Source organism: Dromaius novaehollandiae, chromosome 4 (genome assembly GCF_036370855.1).
Source record: "Dromaius novaehollandiae isolate bDroNov1 chromosome 4, bDroNov1.hap1, whole genome shotgun sequence".
Taxonomy (NCBI): Eukaryota; Metazoa; Chordata; class Aves; order Casuariiformes; family Dromaiidae; genus Dromaius; species Dromaius novaehollandiae.
The window spans coordinates 55,379,061-55,402,700 of record NC_088101.1 but is presented as its reverse complement, the minus strand read 5'-3'; the positions used below and the strand labels follow the sequence as shown (position 1 = coordinate 55,402,700).

At 39.5% G+C, this 23,640-nt stretch overlaps 1 protein-coding gene across 3 annotated transcripts in view; it reads right to left on the bottom strand.

Annotated features, from left to right (window-relative positions):
• Positions 1–23,640, bottom strand: part of MTMR7 (myotubularin related protein 7) — a 50,485-nt gene that overhangs the window by 7,592 nt on the left and 19,253 nt on the right. For 2 of the 3 annotated variants that reach the window (XM_064511095.1, XM_026104566.2), the window contains exons 3-10: positions 23,168–23,330; positions 19,639–19,796; positions 18,340–18,468; positions 15,154–15,288; positions 9,968–10,100; positions 4,694–4,803; positions 1,889–2,014; positions 1,175–1,224 (exon numbers count right to left, since the gene is read on the bottom strand). In XM_064511095.1, coding sequence (XP_064367165.1) covers positions 1,175–1,224; positions 1,889–2,014; positions 4,694–4,803; positions 9,968–10,100; positions 15,154–15,288; positions 18,340–18,468; positions 19,639–19,796; positions 23,168–23,330 — 1,004 coding nt within the window. The remainder of the gene's footprint in view (positions 1–1,174; positions 1,225–1,888; positions 2,015–4,693; positions 4,804–9,967; positions 10,101–15,153; positions 15,289–18,339; positions 18,469–19,638; positions 19,797–23,167; positions 23,331–23,640) is intronic. The other variant, XM_026104567.2, reaches the window with a different exon arrangement.

The following is a 23,640-nucleotide window of genomic DNA, read 5'->3' as shown; positions in this document are numbered from 1 at the left end:
ATGAAACTTTCTATGTATAAAGGAAAGTCTGTTGGAACCACTTGCCATAGGTTACCTTAAAGAACAGGAGCCTGAAAATATGAAACACAAGTAAAAAAAAATTCAGTAAGTCTGTCTAATAGTAGGAAGTATTTTCAATTGATTGTTCTGCATGTCCAGTACATATATTATGTGTGTGTATATATAAAATATGTATATATATGCCAAGAGTGGAAATCCTTAAACATCTAAAATTGAAATTTCTAATTCTACTATAATTATGCAACAAAGAGAGTATAAGAATATTGCAATGGAAACCACAGCTGTCAGTGGTGATTACATTTCATGTTATCTTTCACCACTGATAATAATAGACATCTAGCAGTACCGTATTTAATACAGTAATTCTGGCTGGAATTTCACAAGAGTTGTGGAGCTGCACACATTTCCCAAAAGGTAGTAGAGTTTTGTTGTTGGGGTTTTTTTGCCAGACGATAAATTATATTCAAATCCAGCAATATGAAGCTTCAGTATAAACCCTGCATTTTTATTTTTACAGTGATGTAAAGGAAATGAAGAAAATGTGGATATATATCCATATTTATGTGTAAAAGTCTTAAAATACTTTCATCACACAGATAGCATTTATGTTATAGATGCACAAAATAACCTGTCCAGATAAATTGTTTTCTGTTTCCCTTTACCTGAAGTTTCTGAACAAAAGCTAATTTTTTCTTTACAACAGAGCACAATAGGACGAGTGTATTTTAGATAACTCACAGACACACCTGAAGTTAAATACTATCCTGGAAGATGTACATTTTTTTGAAGAGCAGCTTATGTAGGAAGTCTTGGCATTACTGAAAGGTCTGTTGGATTGCAAAGAGATTTGGCAAGCCATATACTACTTTTCTCTCAAATGCATCTCTCAGTGCTAATAGCAAATGTAAGCACTTGGTGTCCTCAGTGCATATATAAGAGGCGGAAAGACTGATATGAAAATATTTCACTTTGTTTTTTCCAGGCAGCTAAATTATGTAGTGGGAGAAAAGCTTGTGAAGATATCCTGAAAGCACCCTACTGATACGCTTTCAAAGGCAGCAAGTGTAGTAGAATTGGAATGGCTGCAGATTCTGACTACATGGAAAAAAAAATACATACATATATATATAGAAAAGCCTTAGCACAGCCTTACCTGTGGTTAAATTTGTGACCAAAGGAAACCCAATCTTTTTCAATTAACACCTAAAATGAGAACATTGCATTCAGTGTTGTGGAGCAGTTGTGAGCAGAGCTGACACATGTTAGAGCAGGCAGAAGAATGATGTAAGCAAGCAGTACTGGAATCCCACTTAATTTTTAGAAGAAGCAGAAAAGTGAGGGGAAGAATGATGTAAGCAAGCAGTATTTGAATCCCAGTTAGTTCTTGGAGTAAGCAGAAAATTAATGAGCAACGAACACTGCTGCCAACTCAAGAGAAAGTAGCATTCTTGGTTGATGCAGACAGGATGTCAGTATTTCATCACAATTTAAATAAGCTTGATTCATCATTTTCTAAACTAGACTCTAAAAACATTCCAGACCTCTTTTTCGGATGTGACCATTAACTTGATTATCATCCCTGGATGCTTTACTAGTACTGATTTGCTGGCAAAAGCATGCTGCAAAGATGGCTGCTCACTCCAGTCTAACACCTCGGGAGCACACACTTCTGACACCCAAAATCTCACTGGGACTGTAACTTGAATAGATTAAAAACCTTCTCTCCTAGTTAAAAAAAATATATATATACATATATATATATATATGGAAAGTTTATTTTCCTTTAGAAACAAAGATACTCATCTTAACATTCCCTTAAATGATGCCATAAAAGTTTTATTTACTCTGTAAAACAGAGCCTGCTTACCATGAATCCCTTCATAGTTCTGTAATACGGATCCAATAGAAGGCTCGCTACCGAGCAAACCTGGGCTGTCCTATCCCAGCCATCAGAGCAGTGAACAAGCACACTCACACCTTCCTCAGCCACAGCCTAAGAATACAGAAAAAGGCAGAGGTAACACAAGCAGGGGAAAGACAAGGCAAAGAGAGGAAAAAGTGAGACAAAGCAACATGTAGGGTAATAAGTTGAGCTGAGAATTGGGAATTCCTGTTCTTTTCTTTTTTTTTTTTTTTCTTTTTTTTTTTTGTTCTGCAGTAGACTTCCTGAATGATGTTAAGCAGTGTTCATTGAGGGCTTAATCTCATACATTCCCATGTAATATGGTGGTGGCAACATCACCCTTTTATGCTCCAGTACAGAATCACAGACTCACAGAACGATTAGGGTTGGACAGCACCTCTGCAGATCATCTCTAAACCCCCTGCTCAAGCAGAGTCATCTCTTCATCTACATCATGAAGGATGTAGACTCCACAGCCTCCCTGAACAGGCTGTTCCAGTGTTCAGTCAACCTCACAGTGAAGAAAAGTTTGGGTTTTTTTCTCACAGGAGGACGTGGGAATCTGTTTCAATTGTTTATTCTACTAAAGGTGGTGAATCCTGACTCAAGCAACATTTCTAACTGCCAAGTTGTTGGCTATTCTGATTGAGTTACTTTCAGCATCTCTTACTGAAGCTGTTCGGCCTGCATGGAATAATTAAATATCCCTTTGGGCCAGGGGAAGGAGAGAAGGAAAAAAATAACCGTTTAACCTTGGAGTGGCATTGCTTCTCAAGAAAGAGAATGATCTGGATTTCAGCATCTACAAAGGTTTGGTGAACACTGGTGAAGACCTAAATGTTGGATGAGCAGACTTCAAGGAGGCATTTGGGTGCCTAAGTTTCACTTATGCATATAGCATATACACATTGTTTTGTAGAACTAGCTTATAAAATCTTATTTGTAAAGTGTGATAGTCTTACTCCCCTACCTCTTAGATGCACTAAGAGTATAAACACATTGCAAAATATTAGGTGCTTAGCTCTCATGGAACTTGGAGGGAGATACATCCCCAAAATATACTGATATAGTCATCTGGAAAATAGCTATACCAATTATCATTTTAAGAAGCCTGCTGTATACATGGGGATCCAGACCACACAGCTCAGAGTAATTAAAGTACATTTTGTACTACTGCCAGAATGAATGGCTACATAAAGCAGATGCAGATACACCTGTAGACTAACTCACATACCAGCAGCAGAACAGCCCTATTGCATACTGCTATTTCCCATGTTGATAGTAACGTTAGTAGTCTGTTTCTGGTGCCAGAGCTAGCTTGGATGTTGTTACACTATACTTCATTCATTGTCCACTGAATATGTACCTCTAAAGACTTGAGGGGAAGCCTGTGGTAGTAGTGTATATCCATATCTAAAGATTTACATAAAGATCTTGGTTATTAATGTAAATGACTGGGTAGGGAGGATCCCATTTTATACACAATCTAGGGGATACATACAAAGAAGGGATCATACTTTTTGAGTTCTCCAGAGGCTGGTGTTGCATTATTTTTGGAACTTGAGCTTTTGGGGGTTTTTTTAAACCTAGGATTTTTGGCCTTTGTCATTTCTAAAGAGAACTTAGAAAGTAGAGAAATAAATAGGTTAGGAAAGACACTGCTTAGAAAAATAAACATTTAGGTCAAGTTTGGGCTTAAAAAGGAACAGGGAGTAATAATAAATTATGCTTATCTCAAGAGAGAAGTAAATTTTACCAAAATAGAACCCTTGTGGGCAGAAGACCAATAGCTGAGAACTGGGAACTGTACAAATAAGAACAGCTCAAAATGAATGTCTGAGGAAGCATGCAAGCATATGGACAAAAGGAATAAATGTTTTTGGATGTTATTTTAAGACTAGCTACTGGGGGAAAGTTGGCAAGAGTTAGAGTTAAATGATTTCTGTAAGCTAATGAAATCTAGTAGGGATAGGAGAACTATTAATGTGTATTTAGCCTGCAGCAGGTGTTCAGATAAGAGACTGCAGTTGCCTGCTGAGCAGGAAGAAGCAAAGCAAGAAAAGTGACACAAACACAGTTACTGAGAAAGGAAATTCATGAAGTATTATCCATATATTCATGTATAGCAGGTCATGTGAATAAAATAGCCTAGAAGAAATGGTAATAATAAAAAAAAAAGAGCAGAACCACTAAAAGAGCACAGGTTAAAAGAAGGGGTTACTGAAATTAAAATCACTGTTAGCAGATGATAACATTTATCAAGTATGTAACAGTAGAAGCTACTCTAGATTTTGGCCTTGGTAATACACTGGAGCTGGTTTAGGAAGTGAATTTAATTGAGTCACTACATAACCCAGGTGATAATACAATAGCTAATATTGCTGCATTACAACTATCACGTGAAGAAGTATTTCTAGAACAGTAACCTTCAGCAAGGGGAATGGCCAAACAACAGTGGAGGCGAGGGAAATAGGGACGGAAACTGCTGGGGAGTAAAGTAGGAACGTTCGAATACAAGGCATAACAAGATACAGGATAGCAGCTTTAGTAAATTAAGGTCTTCAGTGCAAAAGAACACAATTTTTTTAACTTATTAGCAAAATGTCCATATGGCAACACTGAAGTCCTTATATGTTATGCATTACAAGACAATTTTTTCTGATCCAACTTCACTGAAGATAACCGAAGTTACCCACAAGCAGAGAATTTGGTCCTCACTTTCTGTATCTGGTTAGTCCAAGTTTTGTTTTTCATTTTTATATACTTTACCTTTGCAATAAAAATGCCAGCATCCATAATGGCTTTGATATGCTTCAGCCAGCCAGAATTTTCTAGGCCCCACAGAAAGTCACTCATAGAAGGCGACTTCAGTTCACAAACTGCAAAATAAGCTACATCTTAAATGCACAGTAATTTAAACTTCTGAAGCCTTCCCTGACTGATCAGCCTACGAGTTACCTGTTCAGAGACCCCCTGTGTAAAACACCCCTCTTTTGAAAAGAATGGCTACTTGACAGTGTAACTTTAACACTCAAAGAACACATTTTAGACACAGGGCTGGGTCAAATTGCACCCACTATGGAAATTTCATTTAAAAAGAGAACCTGTTACAAAGCCTGTTGCAAACAGTTCACCAATATTTCCTTCAGTGCAGCACAGGTTTTCCATAACTGTGTAGGCAGCCAAGTTTTCAAAGCTTTGAGAAAGGGGATTTTCTATTTAATAATTAGGACAGAATCAAGAAGAATACACATTTCTGCAGGTGGGCAGGTAGACAAGCACCTAAATCATGCCTCAGCCTCCTATCCACCACCAGATTTGTTGAAGAAGCTGAATCTGGTAAGCACCGTAAGAGCCGAACCACCAAGTCCGGCCTTTAGCATTGCCACAGGTAATGGTATTTCAGATAAAGCAATTCTCTCAAGAGTTCTCCCCCCTGCCCCACCCCCAATTGAAATGTTCATAAAATTTCATACACAGTCAGAAAACATCGTGATGGTAAGGAAAAGCCACAATTCATCAAGAAAATATTTTGTTGAAAACTAGCTCTATACCGTGTTAAAAAAAATTCTCCCAGTTTTTACAACACTGAGTGCCTGTTTCTCTTTTAATATTCCAGAGTCTGTGACATCAAAAGAAAAAAATAAAGGCCATCAAAATCTGATTCAGATGATCTCATTCTAACAGCAAAAAAATAAATTCCCAGTAATAGTTGGTGTTACCATTTTCAAGAGTGACATACTAAATTCACCACAGAAATAGATCAAGCATTTCTTTTGATCTATGTGGAATGACACTTTCTTAAAGATACTAATCTCATACCAAGCTCATGCAAGGAATACAATGAAAATTTTCATTTTTTTACTGACTTAATGTATTATTTGTGAATTAATAATGTCTCAGTAGGACTCTTATCCTCTGGAAATCTTTTAAAAGACTGAATTAAATTTTTGATCCATTATGACCAGCAGCAAAACTTCTATTTCCTCCGATGTGATCAGAATTTACTTTTGCAAGGCAAATTCAGAGTTTGGACCACATCTCAATGTATCTGTCTTGACTCTTTTTAATTCAGAGGCAAAATAGCCTAATGCATCCATATGAAATCTTGCAATCTTGGTACATAAGGCCTCCTCCAGATGTTTACTTTAGAACATTTTTGAAAGATATTTTTAAAAATGCATAGATAGCAGCAGTGAAAGCAAACAGCCTTTCACATGATTAATGTGCCTGTGCAGATGGCAGCATGACCAATTAGTCGCTGAATTCCAGCTGAAGCTGCTGTCTCTGTTTACAGAAGTCCAAGGTAAAGTTGAAATAGTGCTTTGCTCATTCCCACTACCAAATTAGAATCAATATTTACCTACCACTTCACTGAGCAAAGTCCAGACTGTCCTAAATTAAAGGCATACACCATACATTTCAAAGGATTTCTGGCTACCCATCAGGACCTTAATGCTGAGTTTAGTTCCGAATTCAATTAGGAGGTCCTCAGGGAAAGCACCCTTCCAGCTCTGCATAAAAGGTACCAAAATGTTGGGGAAATACCGCCTCCCCCTCCTGTTCTGGGGGCAGAGTGCGCAGGAAAGCCAAGGAGCCCACCGGCACAGCTCGCACAAATCCAGCGGTGCTTCCTTCCCCAGCAGGGGAGGAGGAAACAGGGCTCTTGCTGGCAACTTTCTCTTCTTCAGCCCATGTGCCAGAGGGGGACGGGACACCCCGGCAGGATCGATTCCCACCGCTGGCAGCACCGCTGCAGGTAGAGGAGGACGTCACACCTGTGGGCCAAGCCCTGCAGCTCCCTTTCTGCCTGACGTAGCACTGAAGCCCAAGGAGCAGAGGGCTGCTCCTACATCAGCAGCTAACGCTCCGGGTGTGAGGGGAGGAGCAGCTCATATTTGCTGTTTAAATACAGACAGAGAGCACGTGGGGTCATCGTCTCAATGCACAACAGATGGGGTCTGGGCTGGGCTGCCCCTGGGAACAAGACAGAGCTCACCCCAGCGCAAACACCAAAACAGCAGGGTCCCTCAGCACCTGCATCTTGCAGCTGGACCGAGAAAAGTCCTTGTGCGACGTTTCCTTCCGAGATTAAATATTATTTTGAGGACTTTCTGCACGAGATCAAAATTATGACAAGTATCATCATATCCACCTTTTCTTTTTTTTTAAACAATTCAATTTGCTACTAAGAACAATATGAGGCAGCAGGGACAGCTGTCAAACAATTTCCTCCCCAAAGGAAATTCCAGCACTTTGAAACATATTTTTGTTCCAGAGTAAAGTCAGATATCAACATTTTTTGGAGAACACAAATTCTAAAAAAAATACTATCCATCATCCTACAGATTTAGTCATTTTATAACGCTAATAGCTTTTGCTAAAAATCAACGTATTAAGCAAGAATAAATACATGTTAAAGTTATTATAACTGAAATTATGAAAATTAAAATTAGTAAAATCATAAAGTTGAAACCAGAGATTCTTTCAACTAATAAATAAATCCTTGACATTATTACAAATATAATTTAATTGCTTCAACTTTTTCCTGAAGAAATTTCACTGAAATCAATGCATTCCTAATAAAAGTGCATTTTCCAATGGAAGACTGTATCATTGATTTTTGTTCAAATTTCCTTAGTGTTAGAAGTTATTTAAGATTGTATACTGAAAATAAGCTGCAGTTTTCCATATGAAAAAAAAAATCATCTGACCTGCACATCTGCTTAATTCCAAAAATTGAATAAAATTACCTTTGCTGTACTCCTGTCGCAAGTCAGGCCTATTATGTCCTTACATCTTCTTTTCCATGCTGTATGTTTCAAAGCAACAATACAGCACACATTAAACTAAAATCACTTTTAATCAGCCTCATTTATCTCTTTAAAGATTGTGTGCCCTGTAACATCTCACAGCATATCATGATCAGCGACATGTTTTGTAACATTTGTATATGTAATGTTTTCTGTTAGAGATTCATCTAGGTATACTTAAACACCCCTTGATGAAAACTTAAAGGCATATTAAATGTGTGTTATCAGTGTCTTTTGAAGATCTTTTGATTCTGGTACCCTTTGTATGCACAGGTCAGGTAATACATAATTTTAAAGGCCACAAAAGAAGCAGATAAAGGGACACTACTATAAATGGGAAAACAGAAAAACTGCACGCACGGTATCTTACATGAGGAAAACCCTGCTCATTAACTGGAATCCATAAGAAGCAATTTGATATTTGAAATCACAGACTTCACTCCTCTGATGCTCATCTTATCAATCAGGTTTCTAAACATGCAATTTCAACATAGTAAATATAAAACCTTGGAAAAAAATGGCTTTTTCAACCTGTGGTTCATTTAAAAATAGATGCTAAGATGTTATGTTACCAAGCAGCATGAAGTGTTAAGTGTATTAGAAATTATCTTGTTACATATCAGTTTGGGTCATGGGTCTGTCTGATGAACTTTTGGCTCTAAACCAGCACTGTCCCACGCAGCCAGGCTGGTTGTTTACTATCTTAACTTTGATGGACTCGAACTAAACAAATAAAAGGACAGGTTTATTCACCTGGCTTCTCTTCTGGTCAAACAAGACTTTGTAGTTAACTAAAAATCCTCTTATCTTCCAGTCCGAGATCCCTTGGATCAAGGAGCTAAACAAGAATACACTATGAAGAGCGTGACATACTAAAAATAAAACAAATTGCCTTGAAGATGTTGAGTTAACCTAAAGTGCCAGGTAGGGTTATGTGCACATGCATTTGTAATGAACAGAGCAGAGCCCTAGGGCCCTTCTCTTCCACGCAAGCATGTTTACTGACCAGAGGCCACAAAAGCCCCCCAGACAACCTTGGAAACACCGGTGGCCAAGGATGACAGGAGAAGGTATGTTCCCGTGCCTGTCTCCCTCTTGGGAAGTATCTCAGCAGAGATGCTGGACCTCACAGGAAGACAGTGGTAATGGCAGCACTGCCTGCGGGAGCAGGCGGTGCCAAAGGCCTCCTCTCCTGACAGTTCCTCTCTACAGGGCAGGAGGAGCGATGGTTTACCCGTGTCACAATTTACTTCTGGTTTCCATAAATTGCTCTTATCTGAGAGCCGAGCACAACTCTCCTGTGACAGGTAAGCCCCTCTTTGATCTAAATCTCACACCTGCATACAGATAACGTGAGGTGGACGAAGAATAAATGAGTGTGGGCAGAGCATCCAAGCAAGAATAGCTAGATCAAGCTGATCCAGGAGGTGAAAGAATTTTTTTTATGTCTTCTGTTGACGATACACATGAAGTAAACACTGGTACTGTGGGGAGCAGAGGGAGCACTTTTTTACTATTTGCTTGTTAAAAATCAACAGATTTTGGGTCAAGGATTTATTCTTATCCTTTTCCCAGAAGGCCTCTAAACAGTAATGTAATCCAAATATTAAGTGGCAGTCCAGATGCACTAGTTTATACACTGTTCAGTATTTAGAAAATAATCACTATTTATGTCCAGGAACTATGAAGTTTCTGAATGGTTACACCCATTGACTGTTAGTTTTGCAAATACACTTGATGTGACATCCTTGATACAGAGCATAAACAGGTTTCTGTTACAATTTACAGTCTAAAATGCATGACCTCTTTATTGACCAAAGGGGGGGGGGGGCACACATACGTTTTCAGAGCTAAAAAAAATATATATCCTGTATTTTCCACTAGTATTCATTCAGATATGTCATTAGTCTTTTTTTTCATGACACCATCAAACTGTAAGCCACAAAAGAAGAAGGGAAGAAAAGTAGTAGTAAGCTGTAGAGAAGTCTTAAGATGTCTGCCATTAAAGTAAATGGTGTCTGGATTTCACTCATGAAACAAGGTGTTTGTGCAATCAGGAAAACACCACGTTTTGCAATGATGGTCCATTGCACAAGTTCCACTAGCCACCAGGGAGATACGAGTTCTGTTTCCATACCTATTTTCACTACTGCTGATTTCAGAGAAGTTATTCTGATTTGTATGACACAAGAATCAAGTCTTTTCTCTATTTTTCAGTAAAAAGCATTACCTTCAAGCATTTTTTGCAGACTGTTTCTCATGACGTGGATGTTCTCGATGCCTATGAACTGAAACTTGATGTTAGAATAGTTGTCTTCATTTTCATATCCCTTTCCCGCTGCTCTGTTTGCCATCGCATTGAGCTGAAAAATTAGAAAAACTAGATGAAAAATAACAGTGAACAGATTCTTTTCAAAATAAAGCTCACAGTCTACAGCAATAAGGCAGAGTGATTTAAATCAAGCATAAATAGGCAGCATTTATCACAGTGTCAACAGAACTAGTTAGGCAGGAATCGGGGCTCTGCAGTATGTTGCAGCATGCTGGGTTGCTAAGGCCCCGATCTCCGTTTCACCCACTTTGAGAGCTAGCTTTGTTAGTGAAGATGGACACAACAGAGTTTATGCAGGGCTCTTCCTCTGGGCTTTGCTGCAAGAGCATAAAGGTTATTTGTTATTAAAAGGCTAATCTGATTTTACTTTTCCATCAGTGTTATATTTACTAGCAGAACACATCCAGAAGATGGCAGTGTCTTATCTGCCATGCCACTGTTTCCGTAGTATACGTACATTGTACATCCTTCCCCAAATTACGTGTTTTACTGCTAAAATTCTCAAAAAGTCGGTATAGCACACTTCTTTGAAGCGTGGAGTAACGTTGCAGCGGTTTCTCCCTAGCTGCAGTTGCTTGGCTCCACTTGCATAAGACCACAAAAGTTCTGAATTGACAAAATGGCCACAAATATTTTCATCTGCAGTGCAGCCCTATGAAATATTTTGCTGTGCTTCAGCAAAAAAACACACTGAACTGGAAGCTGGGATTTTGTCTTTGAGTCTGTTACCTGCTTCCTGTCCCTAAATGCTTCTTTACCTCAGTCTTCCTGAGTGTAAAATTAAGGGATTTCTATGGTTTTTCCCCCCTTCTGAGATTCTTGGAGGAAAAGCAAATGAACTGCCAAACATGTTATGCCAGTTTCTGATCTCCAGACTAAAAACTAAAGATGATATAAATCAATTAAGTACTTTTCCCTTATTATCCTATCTACTTTTTTGATTTTCTAAAGCAGAATCTCACTGTCCAGTAGAATTGTCTTTTTGAATAAAGTTGCTGCTTTTATGTGAGACAGATACACTCTGTAAGGCTGGAAAGCCTTTGAACTTCAAAATAAATATCACAGCTCCAGACGTAACAAAAAAGTCTATTTTACAAAACTTCCATGCCTCTAGGCACAGCTAACAGCCTCTGCTCAGGAAAGATCCAAGATGAAAATAGCAGAGGATACTGCATGCACATCAGCACTGACGTGCACTAACAACTTTTGGTGAGACCCTACGAGGGAACCGTCCGACAAAAGATGACTGGTCCTCATGGCAATGAGAACCAACTTTCATGAATAATCAAAATGAGCTCTCTCTTATATTTTGTCTAGGGGATAAGAGACTAGGGAGATAATACCATTTCCAGTTTATTTCCTAAACTTGCAGGAAGCACTGCCGATTTGCTTCCTCAGTGGTCACTGCTGAAATCCACAATAACATACTTCTGTATACACCGTGATACCATTACTTGAGTACAGGCTCTTGCTGTCTCCACCCCGAGCACACATATTCTCACTATTCAGTTTTAATTTGGAACTGAAAGCAGGATTAAGCAGGATCTTCTGCTGCCAACACATCTCCAACTAAGATGTACAAGGAGTATGGCTTTTTTATATCGTAACTCAAAATAGGTTGACGTGGATCAAATTTGGGCTCTTCACTTTAAAAGGAAAAAGCTGATGACTATAAGCTTTTTACACCATTATAATCTCCTTTTAGATGCATAAGGAAACAGACAGATAAGACTGCTTTTTAATTCTTATTTTCTGCCCAATTTGGAAATGTGAAGATAGTCTTTTTTCATCTTCATAGTGTTGTTATTTCTAAAACATCCATTGCTATGAGTCCAACTTAGCAATAGGAATACCTAGTTGCAGTTGTGGACCATCATTATTAATTGCAACATTGCATGAACTTCACGGTACAACAGAAGGAACTATACTTTATTCATTTACTCAAAGCCTGCATAGAACTGCTTTTAACTTGCAGTATGCAATTAAGGAAAAACTGCAGGCAGAAAGTTTTCCAATCAACCAGCTGTCTGCTAATCTTTGACTATCAATGAACAATAAAAAAAGATATTGCCTGTGAATAGCATGTCCTTTAAGGACAGAGTCCTCAGTATGACATGCTAGAAGGATATAAATTATATGTTGAATTCTACTCTCTCCCTTTTGAAGTAGACGTCAGTGTTCTAATATAAACAAAATGAAGCAGTCTCTCTATAGTAACACATAGCTTTTTTGGGGAAAAAAAAATCTGTATGCATATTTCTAAGTTACCACCAAATCCTGAAACCCTAAATGACAAGAATCTAGACCTTAACTGACCTAACATCAATACTGTAAATGCTATAAACTTCCTCTGTAACACAGCAGTTTTATCATAGAAATCCTTCTTTATTAAAAGCCAATCTGAAGTAGCTCTCTTTAAAAGTAAATAAATAATAGGCTAAATAATAGGCAAGGCTTTCTGACACTCATTTATTTTAAATATTGTCAATTGCCAAACTTTGCAGCTGCCACAATATTTACTAACAAGTTTTCCACATCACCTATCAAATTCCATCTGTTGCTCTAAATCTCTCAAAATTGGGCCTGTCTCAGTGGAGATAAGCGTACAATCTCTAAGGGAACAAACCTCACCAGACTTTTCATGGGACCTTCTTTAGTGTGGAGGATAACTTGGTAGTTTCTTTTTGTAGAGTTATAGAAATAATTTGTTCTACTCATATGCAGAACGTAAGTTTACATTAGCTTCTTCTGTAAACACATAGAGTAAGGAGAAAATGGAGAAAGACAGTCGCTAAAGTAAAAGCTCTGCATATGCTCATCCTGGTATATTTAAATGAAGTGGCAACAAAGCTTAGCTCCTCAGCCAAGTCCTTTGTATTGAAGATTGTCAAGCACAAGACGGATCGCATACAAAAAGCACTTGGGAATGTAGAATTCAAGGGGCTATCAATATTCATAATTTTTGCAAGGAACCAGTTCTGATGAGAAAAGAGGCAGGTAGGTTTTAACCTCCAAGAGCAACAGAAAACCTTGCACCAGCTTGATACCTTACCTTTGCATTTGTTAAAGGTCTCCTGAGGAATGCCAGGAACAGCTTGCACTAAAACACATCAGTTCCTACATGCTCTGGATTTACACGTGCATTAGGAACTGGCAGAATAGCAGTGAGGCTGTATTTGGCACCTGGAACCACAGGAGCTTTAGCAAATCGGTCCATTCCTATAGTGCAGGCGCAGATAAGTAGGAATCTGGGTATACAAATTTCTTCACAACAAAACTTTCCTTCCAGAGAAGTTCAATAAAAACAACCAGTCTTTATCTCCTGAGTGGCGCCTGAAGGAGCCAGCACTGCTGGAAACACACAGCCATTCAGGAATGATTCATTCTCTCCATTTGAGCTCCTGGCTTTTGTCACTCCACACATGAGATGTTTCACCAAAGTCATATTACTCTTACAGGACTGGAGCTCCCTGTTGTTACCTTGCAAAACATCATTAGCGGCCAAGTCAGTGAGTCTTTAGTGATAAATCTCACCACTGAGAATCTTCCTTAATTAGAGAGGAGTACCAATATCATCAGCCAAGGAATGTTACACTTACTATCATCATATACCAAATGCTTGTTAAACAAGCATTTTTTGGGCAGTCCAATCAGTACTTACTATCCAAAGCCTGTTGTGAACACAGTCACACCAATCCTTCCCTAGTGCTCATCGCTATTATAATGGTCCCCACATATTAGCTTTCTTCAGAACTATGAATACAGTGGCACCATCCTCATTTCCCCAATAGGAAGGAGGGAAACGAAGGTCCAAGTATTCACCAAATTAAAAAGTGCAACGCAGTATCCCACAGCCCGGATTTTCTGACTGCTGACTCCCACAGCAGCTGTGAGCGCTCACTATTTTCCCACCAGCCCCCAGGCCTTCAATCGACCAGCAACTGAACAGATGGGTTCCTCTTTGCTAGCTGTTTGCCTCGGCAGTCTCCTACCTCCACCCCAAATCTCCTTCCAATTTGTCCTTCCTCACGGTGCGGTTTTAGCCCCCTCGCCCCTCCAGCCTCTGTCTCCCACAGCTCTGCGACCATCGCAGGATGACAAAACAGCTTTCTTGTGCCTTCTCTTCGCTTCTTCACACTCAGTTTTCCCTTTCTCCCTTGCAGCTCATCAGATACCCACACCAGGGATTTTGTGGAGATTCTGCCCTTTTGGTTTCCTTTCCTTCACCTTCAGAAAGGGACATTACTGATAGCGTAAGACACAGCATATCCCTACTCTTGCTTCCAGGCACTGAAACTGTAAGCCCACGCCTTGTCATCTCGGGCTAAATTTGCTTGCATGACAAATTCAGACACAATCTTTATTAGCTTCAAACCTCTTCTAGATCTTTACTGAGTACCTTCACGCCATAATTTTTCTAAAGTTTTTATGTTGGCCAAAGATTTTAGTCAGTTGTGGAGAAATGGCACCTGCAATCACTATTTACCATGTTTCAGATTCTGTCTCTAAAACACAAAAGTGCTAGAGATATTCAAAGAAAAGTTCTCCTGAATTTTTGTAGCCTGAGTAAATGTATTTTCCTTAGCCTCACGCTCATGCTGTTAAAATTTTCCCACCTGCAGGAGAGATCTTGCTTGGAAAATTTTAGAAGAAGAAGGTAGAGGTTTGCAGCATTATAAACAACTGAAAATACAGTTGATAACAGGAATTGTTTTTTCACTAGCCTCATCAGCAATGTATTACTGTTGGCTTCTTTGTGTGTGTGTGTGTGTGTGCAGATTAGCCTTCTATCACATAACCTAACAGTTACTACTCTAAGTTATTATTTATTTTTCTGTATCGACATCTGTTAAGAACAAAAAAGAGAAAGGCTCAATGTAAAGGAAAAAATTCTTTAAGAGATGAAACATAGGCAAGATTCCTAGTTAAAATTCCTCTGATAAAACCAGATTTACATGTGTATTTACACGGATGCAGCTGAGACCAGAATTATGGTCACTGTCATTTAGTTTGTGAATCTTCCCTGGTGTATTCAGCCCAGATTTAGTCTTGCTGAGTATGTGCAAGAAATTTAATGTACTCACTTTGGGCCGAGTGTCAACAACGTATAAGAAATCACTTCCTGGATTTGCTTTTCTAATGGCCTGGAGCATCTGTTCATCTTCAAGGCATCGCGCACTGAAGCCAGATAAAGGTTGGCTGCTCCTACATATGGAGGTCTGCAGAAAAATAGACAAACAAAAAATCAGCATAATTACTAAGCAAAAATGACTTAGCATCCCAAAGCATTTAAAAAAACAGCTCATTAGTTGTTCACCATAGGTGTACAGTTACATGGGAAGAGCAAAGTGATAAAAATGTATTGCATATAATAAACAATAATCATTTTTACAAAGGCAAGAAAATATTAAAACAATAAAACTCCATTGGCCCAGGTCTAGTCTTGAATCCAGCCTATAGAGCTATTTTAGAACAGTATATTTCCCTAACATGGAATAGCTCCTGAAAGGTGGTATCTAGCGAGTGTGATGAGAACAGAACTGCAGTCACGAGACCACTGACACAGCACAGGGAACGGACGCTTTCGCACTGTCGTCCGCACCTCAGCGTCACACCTGACGGCACTGCTGTGGAGCTGCACCCAACCCGCACCCCGAGGTGCTTCACTAAGGAGCCTGAGCCACCATGAGTACAGGAAACAAAAACGTGCAAAAATCAGCCAGATCACTGATCGCGGTGTATTTTTAGTGCTGCCTCTGGAGAAAGACCTTACTGCCAGGGAAGTGGGTCAGGCGGCCTGTCTCCCTGAGTACAATCAGTGCTACTGCCGAAGGCAAGAGAGTTTCTCCCAAAACCCATCAGGATCAGACCTCCAGCACAAACTGGGAAAGAAGGAGCAGACTGGGAAACAGGAAGCAGGGAGGATTTATTTCCCAGTCATTGCTCGGCAGGGAACGGAAAGATTTGTAGTGGGCAGGGAGCTAATACCTGTGCTTTTTTCAGACCTGTCTGAGCACTGACCGTATGCATGAAGAGACTCTGTCTGCTGAAGGCCATGGCCTAAGCAGACTGCCCTATAGATTATTTATAACTGTGAGAAGGAACATGCTCATTTCCAGCCAAGTCTTTGAAATATCAGTAGTTAGTAAAATTTGGATCTTTAATACAGAGACCACGATTTATGTCAGAACCTGTTTAGACTTTAACAGATATTGCCAATAGACTGTTACCTATAGTTTTGCTGGCTGATCAGTGCACACTTCAGTGATTCAATATATGCTTATAGCTACTTCGCATGAAGCAAAAGGAGTGTATATGACTATGTCAACAACTTATCATTTTAATATAGGAAAGACATTTCTCTCTCACCTATGATGTACCATATCTGAGGTAGCTATGGATCGTGGGCTAAAGTTAAGGCTAAAGTTGGCATTGTGGATTAAGGTTAGGATTCAGCAAAGCAGGGGCTGGAGCTGCTGACCATATCATCCTGAAGGCCCAAAGGGTTAAGATGTGTGCTGGCACCAGTACGAGAGAATGGCTTGTCTGTCAACGTTAAGCTCAGGGTTAAGATCATGTTTAGCCCTGGCCTATGAAATAGCTACACTGCCATTACTGCAAAGCTGACCTGCTGACCCACTAGATGTCACAGGCAGGAATCAAAACCCATGATCTCTGTGAAAGAGATCCTCCTGCTGACCCCAGCCAATTGCTTAGGTGAGTACATACATCTATAGGAATCCCTGGGTATGTTCAATTTTTAAGTATCAAAGAGGTATGGGCAAATTCTGGGCAGGAATGGTGAAGGACTCAATGACTAGCAGCAGTCCCCACTGCCAGCAACAGATCCCTGCCCATCTTGCTGTCACCATGGTTGTTCGATGCTTTCCATCCCAAATCCTTACTCCACTCCTAGCCATTACTCTGTTACCTTGCAGCTCATGCCAACCTCTCAGCTAACACAGAGGCATTTCTTCCAATGTTTTCAACCATCTCCCTAGCCCTTTGAGCCTCGCAGGATCCACAAGTGAACGTATTACTTCAGACCCTGATGGTCTGAACATGAACCCTAACCTTAACCTGAATTTCAGCCACAATATGGAAAATATCTAGGCTGAAATCATGAAACTCATCCAAACTGAACAGCTATATATTGATACTTAGCTGATCCCTGAGACCTTCTCTTTTGTTGAGATTTGACAATGTCAAAATGTTTTGAATGCTAAATACCTATATTTGGACTTAAGATGACTATGAGAAGTACTCACTGTTGAAAATTTTGGCAATTTATGCAAAGATGGTATTTACTATTTAAGTCTTCATATCCTCCTGTTTTGTAATCAAATCCATAGATCTTTTCTGAAGCAGAATTCTGCCGCAATAAGGGGTAAAGAAGGAGTCAGGGTACTGTTTCATTCCTTCCTTTTGAAGCTTAAGCCTAGGATAGGGCCCACTGAAAGAGAAGATTTCTTTGGAGACTGTAGTTCATGCTTCCTGCTTGTGACACCCAGTGGAAATCGTTCCCACCCTGTGTGGCAAACTCGAAAGATGCCCTGTAATCCCACACCAGCTCTGTCCCTTGGGAAGGCTTGGCCCTCTCCCAGCACTACTAGGAAAGACCTGGCCATGCAGTTGCCAGGCTGGGACTGAAATAGTAGGCAATATTACACACACAGATCCTTTGACACCATCGCAACTGGCAATGAGAGCTGTGCTAAGCCGCTCCCTAGAGGTCTGGGACGCAAATGTGAAAACACGCCGTGCATGGGATCTCTCCGTCCAAGGGATTCCTTTACCTCAGCTGCCAGAAACAGAAGTGCAAATAGTCTAGGTAGGGTTATTTTTCCCAGCAATTACAAACAAGCAAGGCAGTTGCTGTCAGCCCTGAGAGCATGTGGCAGCAGGGAGGAGAAGGTGGCACCCATCCCCTCCCAGGCACCTGCCAGGCTGCCTGCTACTGCCCTGCATCACTCTACATCTCATTTAGTCTCCCCAGGTCCCTCTGGCCTCTTGTACCACTCCACCTGCTTGTGCTCCAGGGTCACATATTTTGTGTTAGCTAAATGAAGCTGGGCTTAAATGACTGCATTCAATATCCATTAACGAACCAACCCCAATTCCAGTATGTGCCCACTGACAATATGTTCAAACTGCACTAACCATTCTTTAAAAAAATCTTAAGCAGTGATTTTCAGTAAAAGCCTACTAGAAGATTTATGAAAGCTAGACCAAAATAAGCAAATGCTCCAAAGCTACAAATTCACACTTACATTGTTATCCTTGCAGTAGTAAGAAAGAGCCGGGAAACGCCTTCGGCTTCGAAATTTAGAGCTCCCCACTATGATGTGTGCGGTTGCAGATTTTGGTACGTACACTTCCGTAGGATAGGAGTCACAGACCTGTAAAAGGAAACTCTGCTTACCTGGTCTACAAAATACAACTAATATTAGCCATCTCCACTGCAAAACCAAAATATCCAAAAACTTTAATGTCAGGAAATGTTCCATAATTATTGTATAAATCTCACCTATGTTTCTCAAAACAGTCTCCTGAAGTGGGGAAGTATTCATTCTAACTTGTATAGATGACAAAACTGAAGCAGAAAGATTGAAGGGCTATATTTCCACATGTTAAATAATGCTGAGTGCCTCATTGAGAATGTGCACATAGTAAACCAGAGTCAGGATTATATTGTAATACAGGGTTGTATTTACGACAGCTACTTCCTTAACAGCAGAATTTGGAAGTAAGGATGGGAATGGGTGAGGTTCCCTGACATCCCTATTATAATGAGAGGGGACCGTACAGCCAATTTTTCCAGCAAATCTGGGGCAAATAATGGAAAAAAATAGGTACTTGAACAAAAGAAATTTATCAATATGAAATGAGGATACTGAAAGCAATGCCTACCAGTTCCCAAAGGAACCCAACGAGGCAGCCAAAACTATCCAGAAGTTTTTCTGGAGACATACAGGAACACAAGTGTGATCCCTGTCAAATTTCCTTCTCCTGACGCTGTCAGGGGCATCCTGGCTGAGTCCAGTATCTGCCTGGTGCTTTATGAGATGAATAAAGGAATTAGGATTCAGAAGAAGAACTTAGATTCTGAGAGAGCTGAAGATATGTAAGGACAAAGAAAAGGCAGGCCTTGTGGTTAAAGATGCTGTTGTGGTAAACTTGATTGTATTCATGATGTCATTTTTCCTACACTTTATCATAGCAGAGGTCAAATGTTTTTTTCCACTGGTTTTAACAAAATGAAAACAAACCCTGACAGCCTATTCAGTCTCCTCTGAGAATTTCACTGGTGTTCCTTAACATGGACATGTTCCAGCAACAGAACCAATGAAGCATGTGGACAAACTCCCTTCAGAAGATATTTTGCTTATTATTTCTCACAATTACTTAGCTTCTAGGGACCTCAACTATACACAACTGATTTCTGTGTGTACAGCATAAGTGCGTACAGCACTGAGCACAAAGGGATCCCCTGTCTAAGCACCATGGAAGGCCACAGTCACACTGATTCGCTTTACAGTCTCTGCAACAGAAAAATCACAGCAACTCACTCCATAGTCTCTGTTTACATCACTAATCTGCCAATAGTTGTTCGGAATACCCATCCGGTTATATTCTTCATTGAGGTCCACAAGTTTCCAGCCTCGTTCTCGTTCTTCTTTATCTAATTTTGGATTGAACGAGAAACAATACAGCTCTTCATATTTTACTGAAAGAAAACAAAACAAATCAGTAAGACACCTCATTTTTCTCATCTTGAAATCACAGTCCAAAACTAAAACCTTGGGTAATATCCTTTAGATAGTTTCTTTTCAAATAGTATGCTTGCTGTACAAAAGCCTGTAGCCTGGCTTCTAACTACTTTCAAGCATACTTTGAAAGTACTGTGATGCTTGGTTTTTGTATATTTTGCAATATATGTGCTTTATTATTTATTTAATTAAAATACTGTTCCACCAGACCTCTTCTCTATTGCATTATAAAAATTCACCCAGCACAAAGCCAACATGTCAGTGATAATAAGCTTTCATCTGAAGAAAACTAAAATCAGTGATGGTATACACGCTTGTTCTCCAGATGAATTTGCTGGTCAGAGGTAGCGTACAAATCCTTTTATTAATGTAACATCTGTCCTGTGGCAAAGACAGGTCTGAACAGCAGACTCTGTGGCACAGTCTTCCATGATGGACTAATTCAAAAGTCCTAACATTGTCCTTGGGGAAGTTTTCAATACATTCATCGACATTTTAGTTTTGTAGACTGCAAAATTCTGTCTTTGAATTATTAGCAAAGGCATTCTAGATACATATGTTGTAGCAGCATAAAAATAGCATGTGTTACATCTACCATTTCATCATGACCATAAAGTTGTTTAAGTAACTATGCCACCTGTCACACTTGCTCAAGGACCACTCAGCTTTCAATGGACCTTTTAACTTCTTTTAGGAATATCTTTATTCATGTTTATGAGTGTCTCAATCCTGATGGCCAGTGGCAGCCAGACTCCATTGCCATTAAATGCAGTCTGTCACTGATATGAATAACTATTCAGCATACAGCTTGAAATTACAGTTCTTGTTGCTACTTAAGATACTGTTATGTCACAAGGGCACGTTTCATCCTGGCACTCAAAGTTCCTCACAACTTTCTCACTAACAGATTTCAAACTTTATAAATGAAATAATCTAGATTGTAAGTTCAGTCCTCTCTGAATTCATAGTTCCCCACGGATACAGGTAATATAATTGTAATAAGATTTACATATTTCACTTTCTTTTCTGATATTATGTGCCTAATAAGCAGACTCTTAGAATACTACAGTAAACAACTTATACATAGTAAACCAATAACAATAAGAACTACAATAATAATAATAGGACTTCCATCTTTTTCTATAGCAACCCTTACTCTTATTTTGGATTGTGTCTTTTTAAGGTGTATTTTAAGCTATATTTTGCTTTTTTAATGTCAGTTAAATGAATCATATATACAACATGAAAAATAAAGTATGAACATAAGGAAAGAAAACTTCTGGTTAAGTCTGTCAAGAAAGCACTGAAGGCTGGCAAAGCCATTATTGAAGGGAAAGGAGTAAGAGAGAAATGATTTGCACAGTTTGACAGCTCAAACTCCTGTATTCTCTGCTTTCAAAATTCTCTCATAGTACAGCTTAGGAAGACAGTCCGGCTTAATTTTCATCTGCTAGCATAAAGTCTGAACATAATCCATAAATCCAAATTGAGCTCATTTTAATGAAGTGCTTTTGGTAGCAGTCATTTTTAATGTTTCGTTGCCAAAACCATCTGGCTTTTCTCTTCAGCTGGGCCAGCGCACTGAAGTAGTGGGAAGCTCTCAAAAATGCACGTATTCCAAAACACCCAGGTTAGTTATGACTTAAGTCTGACTCAACATTACAAGTATGGTATCTACACATTATGGTATCTATAGGTGGTAACAAAGTTGTTCAAATGCTAATAGTCAGCGTCTTAAAGCTCAGTCATCAGCTGTTCTCCAGCACTTTTAGGCCCTGCCACAATCTTTTACTGTTATTTTGCTGTAAATGTATGCAGTCCTGATTTCAGACCTCTAATAAATGCTATGGTCAGTTTGTTTCACAAAGCAGCTTACCTAAGCAAAAAGGCTAAATTCTGCTGCCAGCTTGATGTATCCAAATGCTATTAACAGCTGGCAAGAATAATACCAAATACAAATTTGCTCCCTCAGTGTAACTAGGCCACCACATAACATACGCTGTATTAAGCAGGTACATGGGATCGCTGAGGTTCAGCTATGGTGAAATGAATGAGAACAAGCAGAGAATGGAAAGTAGAGCCTGAATCAGTCAAAATTTCTCCTCAGGGAGTAAAGGATACCTTGTAATGCTCAGTAACTTTATTACAGCCAGTAACTTTATTACCCCAGTACTAAGAGACACAGGAGAGCACTGTCAGCGTACATTTTGCTCAACTTGCAGTCAGAACCTTCTAACTGTAGGTAAGCAAGATTTTATTGTTCCTCACACAAAGATTAGATATTTTGCTGGAGAAGGGACCGTACTGTGCAGCTGAACTATGCAAAGAGCTAATGCAAAGTGCAATTATTGCATCTTCTTCATTTGAATGTTCTTGTCCATTGCTGTCTGCCACTGAGCTTTTATTCGTGGTCTGTCACTGTTCTCCTCTTTGGCATTTTATAGGTCTGTATCAAAAAGCCACTTTTGGGTGCACACCTCCTCCTCGCTCCGAGGCAGGAGCATTACAGAATCACATTCTTTCCAGCCGGCAGGAACACATGCTTGCAGCTGCAGCCCAGGGAATTAATCCCGATTTATATCAGCAGAACCAAAGGCTGAACTTGTCTCATTGTTTCTAAATTTCTCTGATTACTTTCACCTTGCATCACCTAGCATATCAAATTATGTCTGCTGCAGTGAACATACTACTACTACTGCTATCCTAATTATAGAGGGCATTTTACAAAGCTCAGTAGCTGTGCTGCCTGCTATGCCATTTTCCCCAGCTACTCAGCAGATAAAACTGGTGTTCTTGCAAGACAAAAATGAATGCCAGTGCTGTTGGATTTACACAGACTGTGGTAAATGTGTTCTTCACATACTGTTAAAATAGTAATAAAGGACAGAGCTCGGTGTTTTTTGCCACAGCAGGAATATGAACACTCCAAATTTAGAGACTCTTCAGTATGTTCCTAAATTCATATTTACATAAGACATCCAAGAAGCAACAGCTACACATCAAATAGCATAATATATTCTGTGGACACGGATCCTCTAGAGTATCATTTTAAACCAAATTTCATGTTATACTTTACGGAATGAGCTACTTGTTATACTTTACGGAATGAGCTACTTGTTATAACCTGTCTTCATTCTGTTTTCTTCATTGCATCATAAAGAAGTATTTTAATATTCCCTCCTGCTCAGAGACTTTTACTGTCATAATACATCTCTAATTTTTCTTAAAATGTAAAGGACAAAGATGACCTTCTCACAGCTACATTTTTTTCATTATATTCTCTCTCTTTTGGATGAGGATTGACATTTTAACTGTTTCCTCCCTGTACCTGGTCGTGCCAGACGTATCAGAGAGATGTAAACATCGTGGCAGTCTCGCTCCTGAGGGATGATCAGGTGGATGACCTGGAAGTTCTTGCAGCGGATCAGCAAAGGGCAGCCGGTGGCAGTCGTGGCCTGCTTCTCGATGGAGGAAATCTGGCTGTGAAGAACCTGCGAGGGAATTGAAAATGGTTATGCCAAGTGATTCAAATCTTCAATAGCAAAAAACAATTATTTATAATGGTCTACCAGGGCTAACACAATAGCTTCCCCTGCTGTTTCAGAAAATCCTCCCACACCTTCTCTTATAGGTCTGCTCCTGCCTCCAGTTTCAGGCTCAAGAGGTGCCTGATACAAAATCAGCACACAAAAAAGCACTTCTGGAGTGTTTCAGCTCTTCAAACACTAGCCGAGTCTTTTTTTTTTTTTTGTAGTGTAAGCTAATGGTTGTCTGAGAAAGAGCTCTTTTCATCTACCTGTA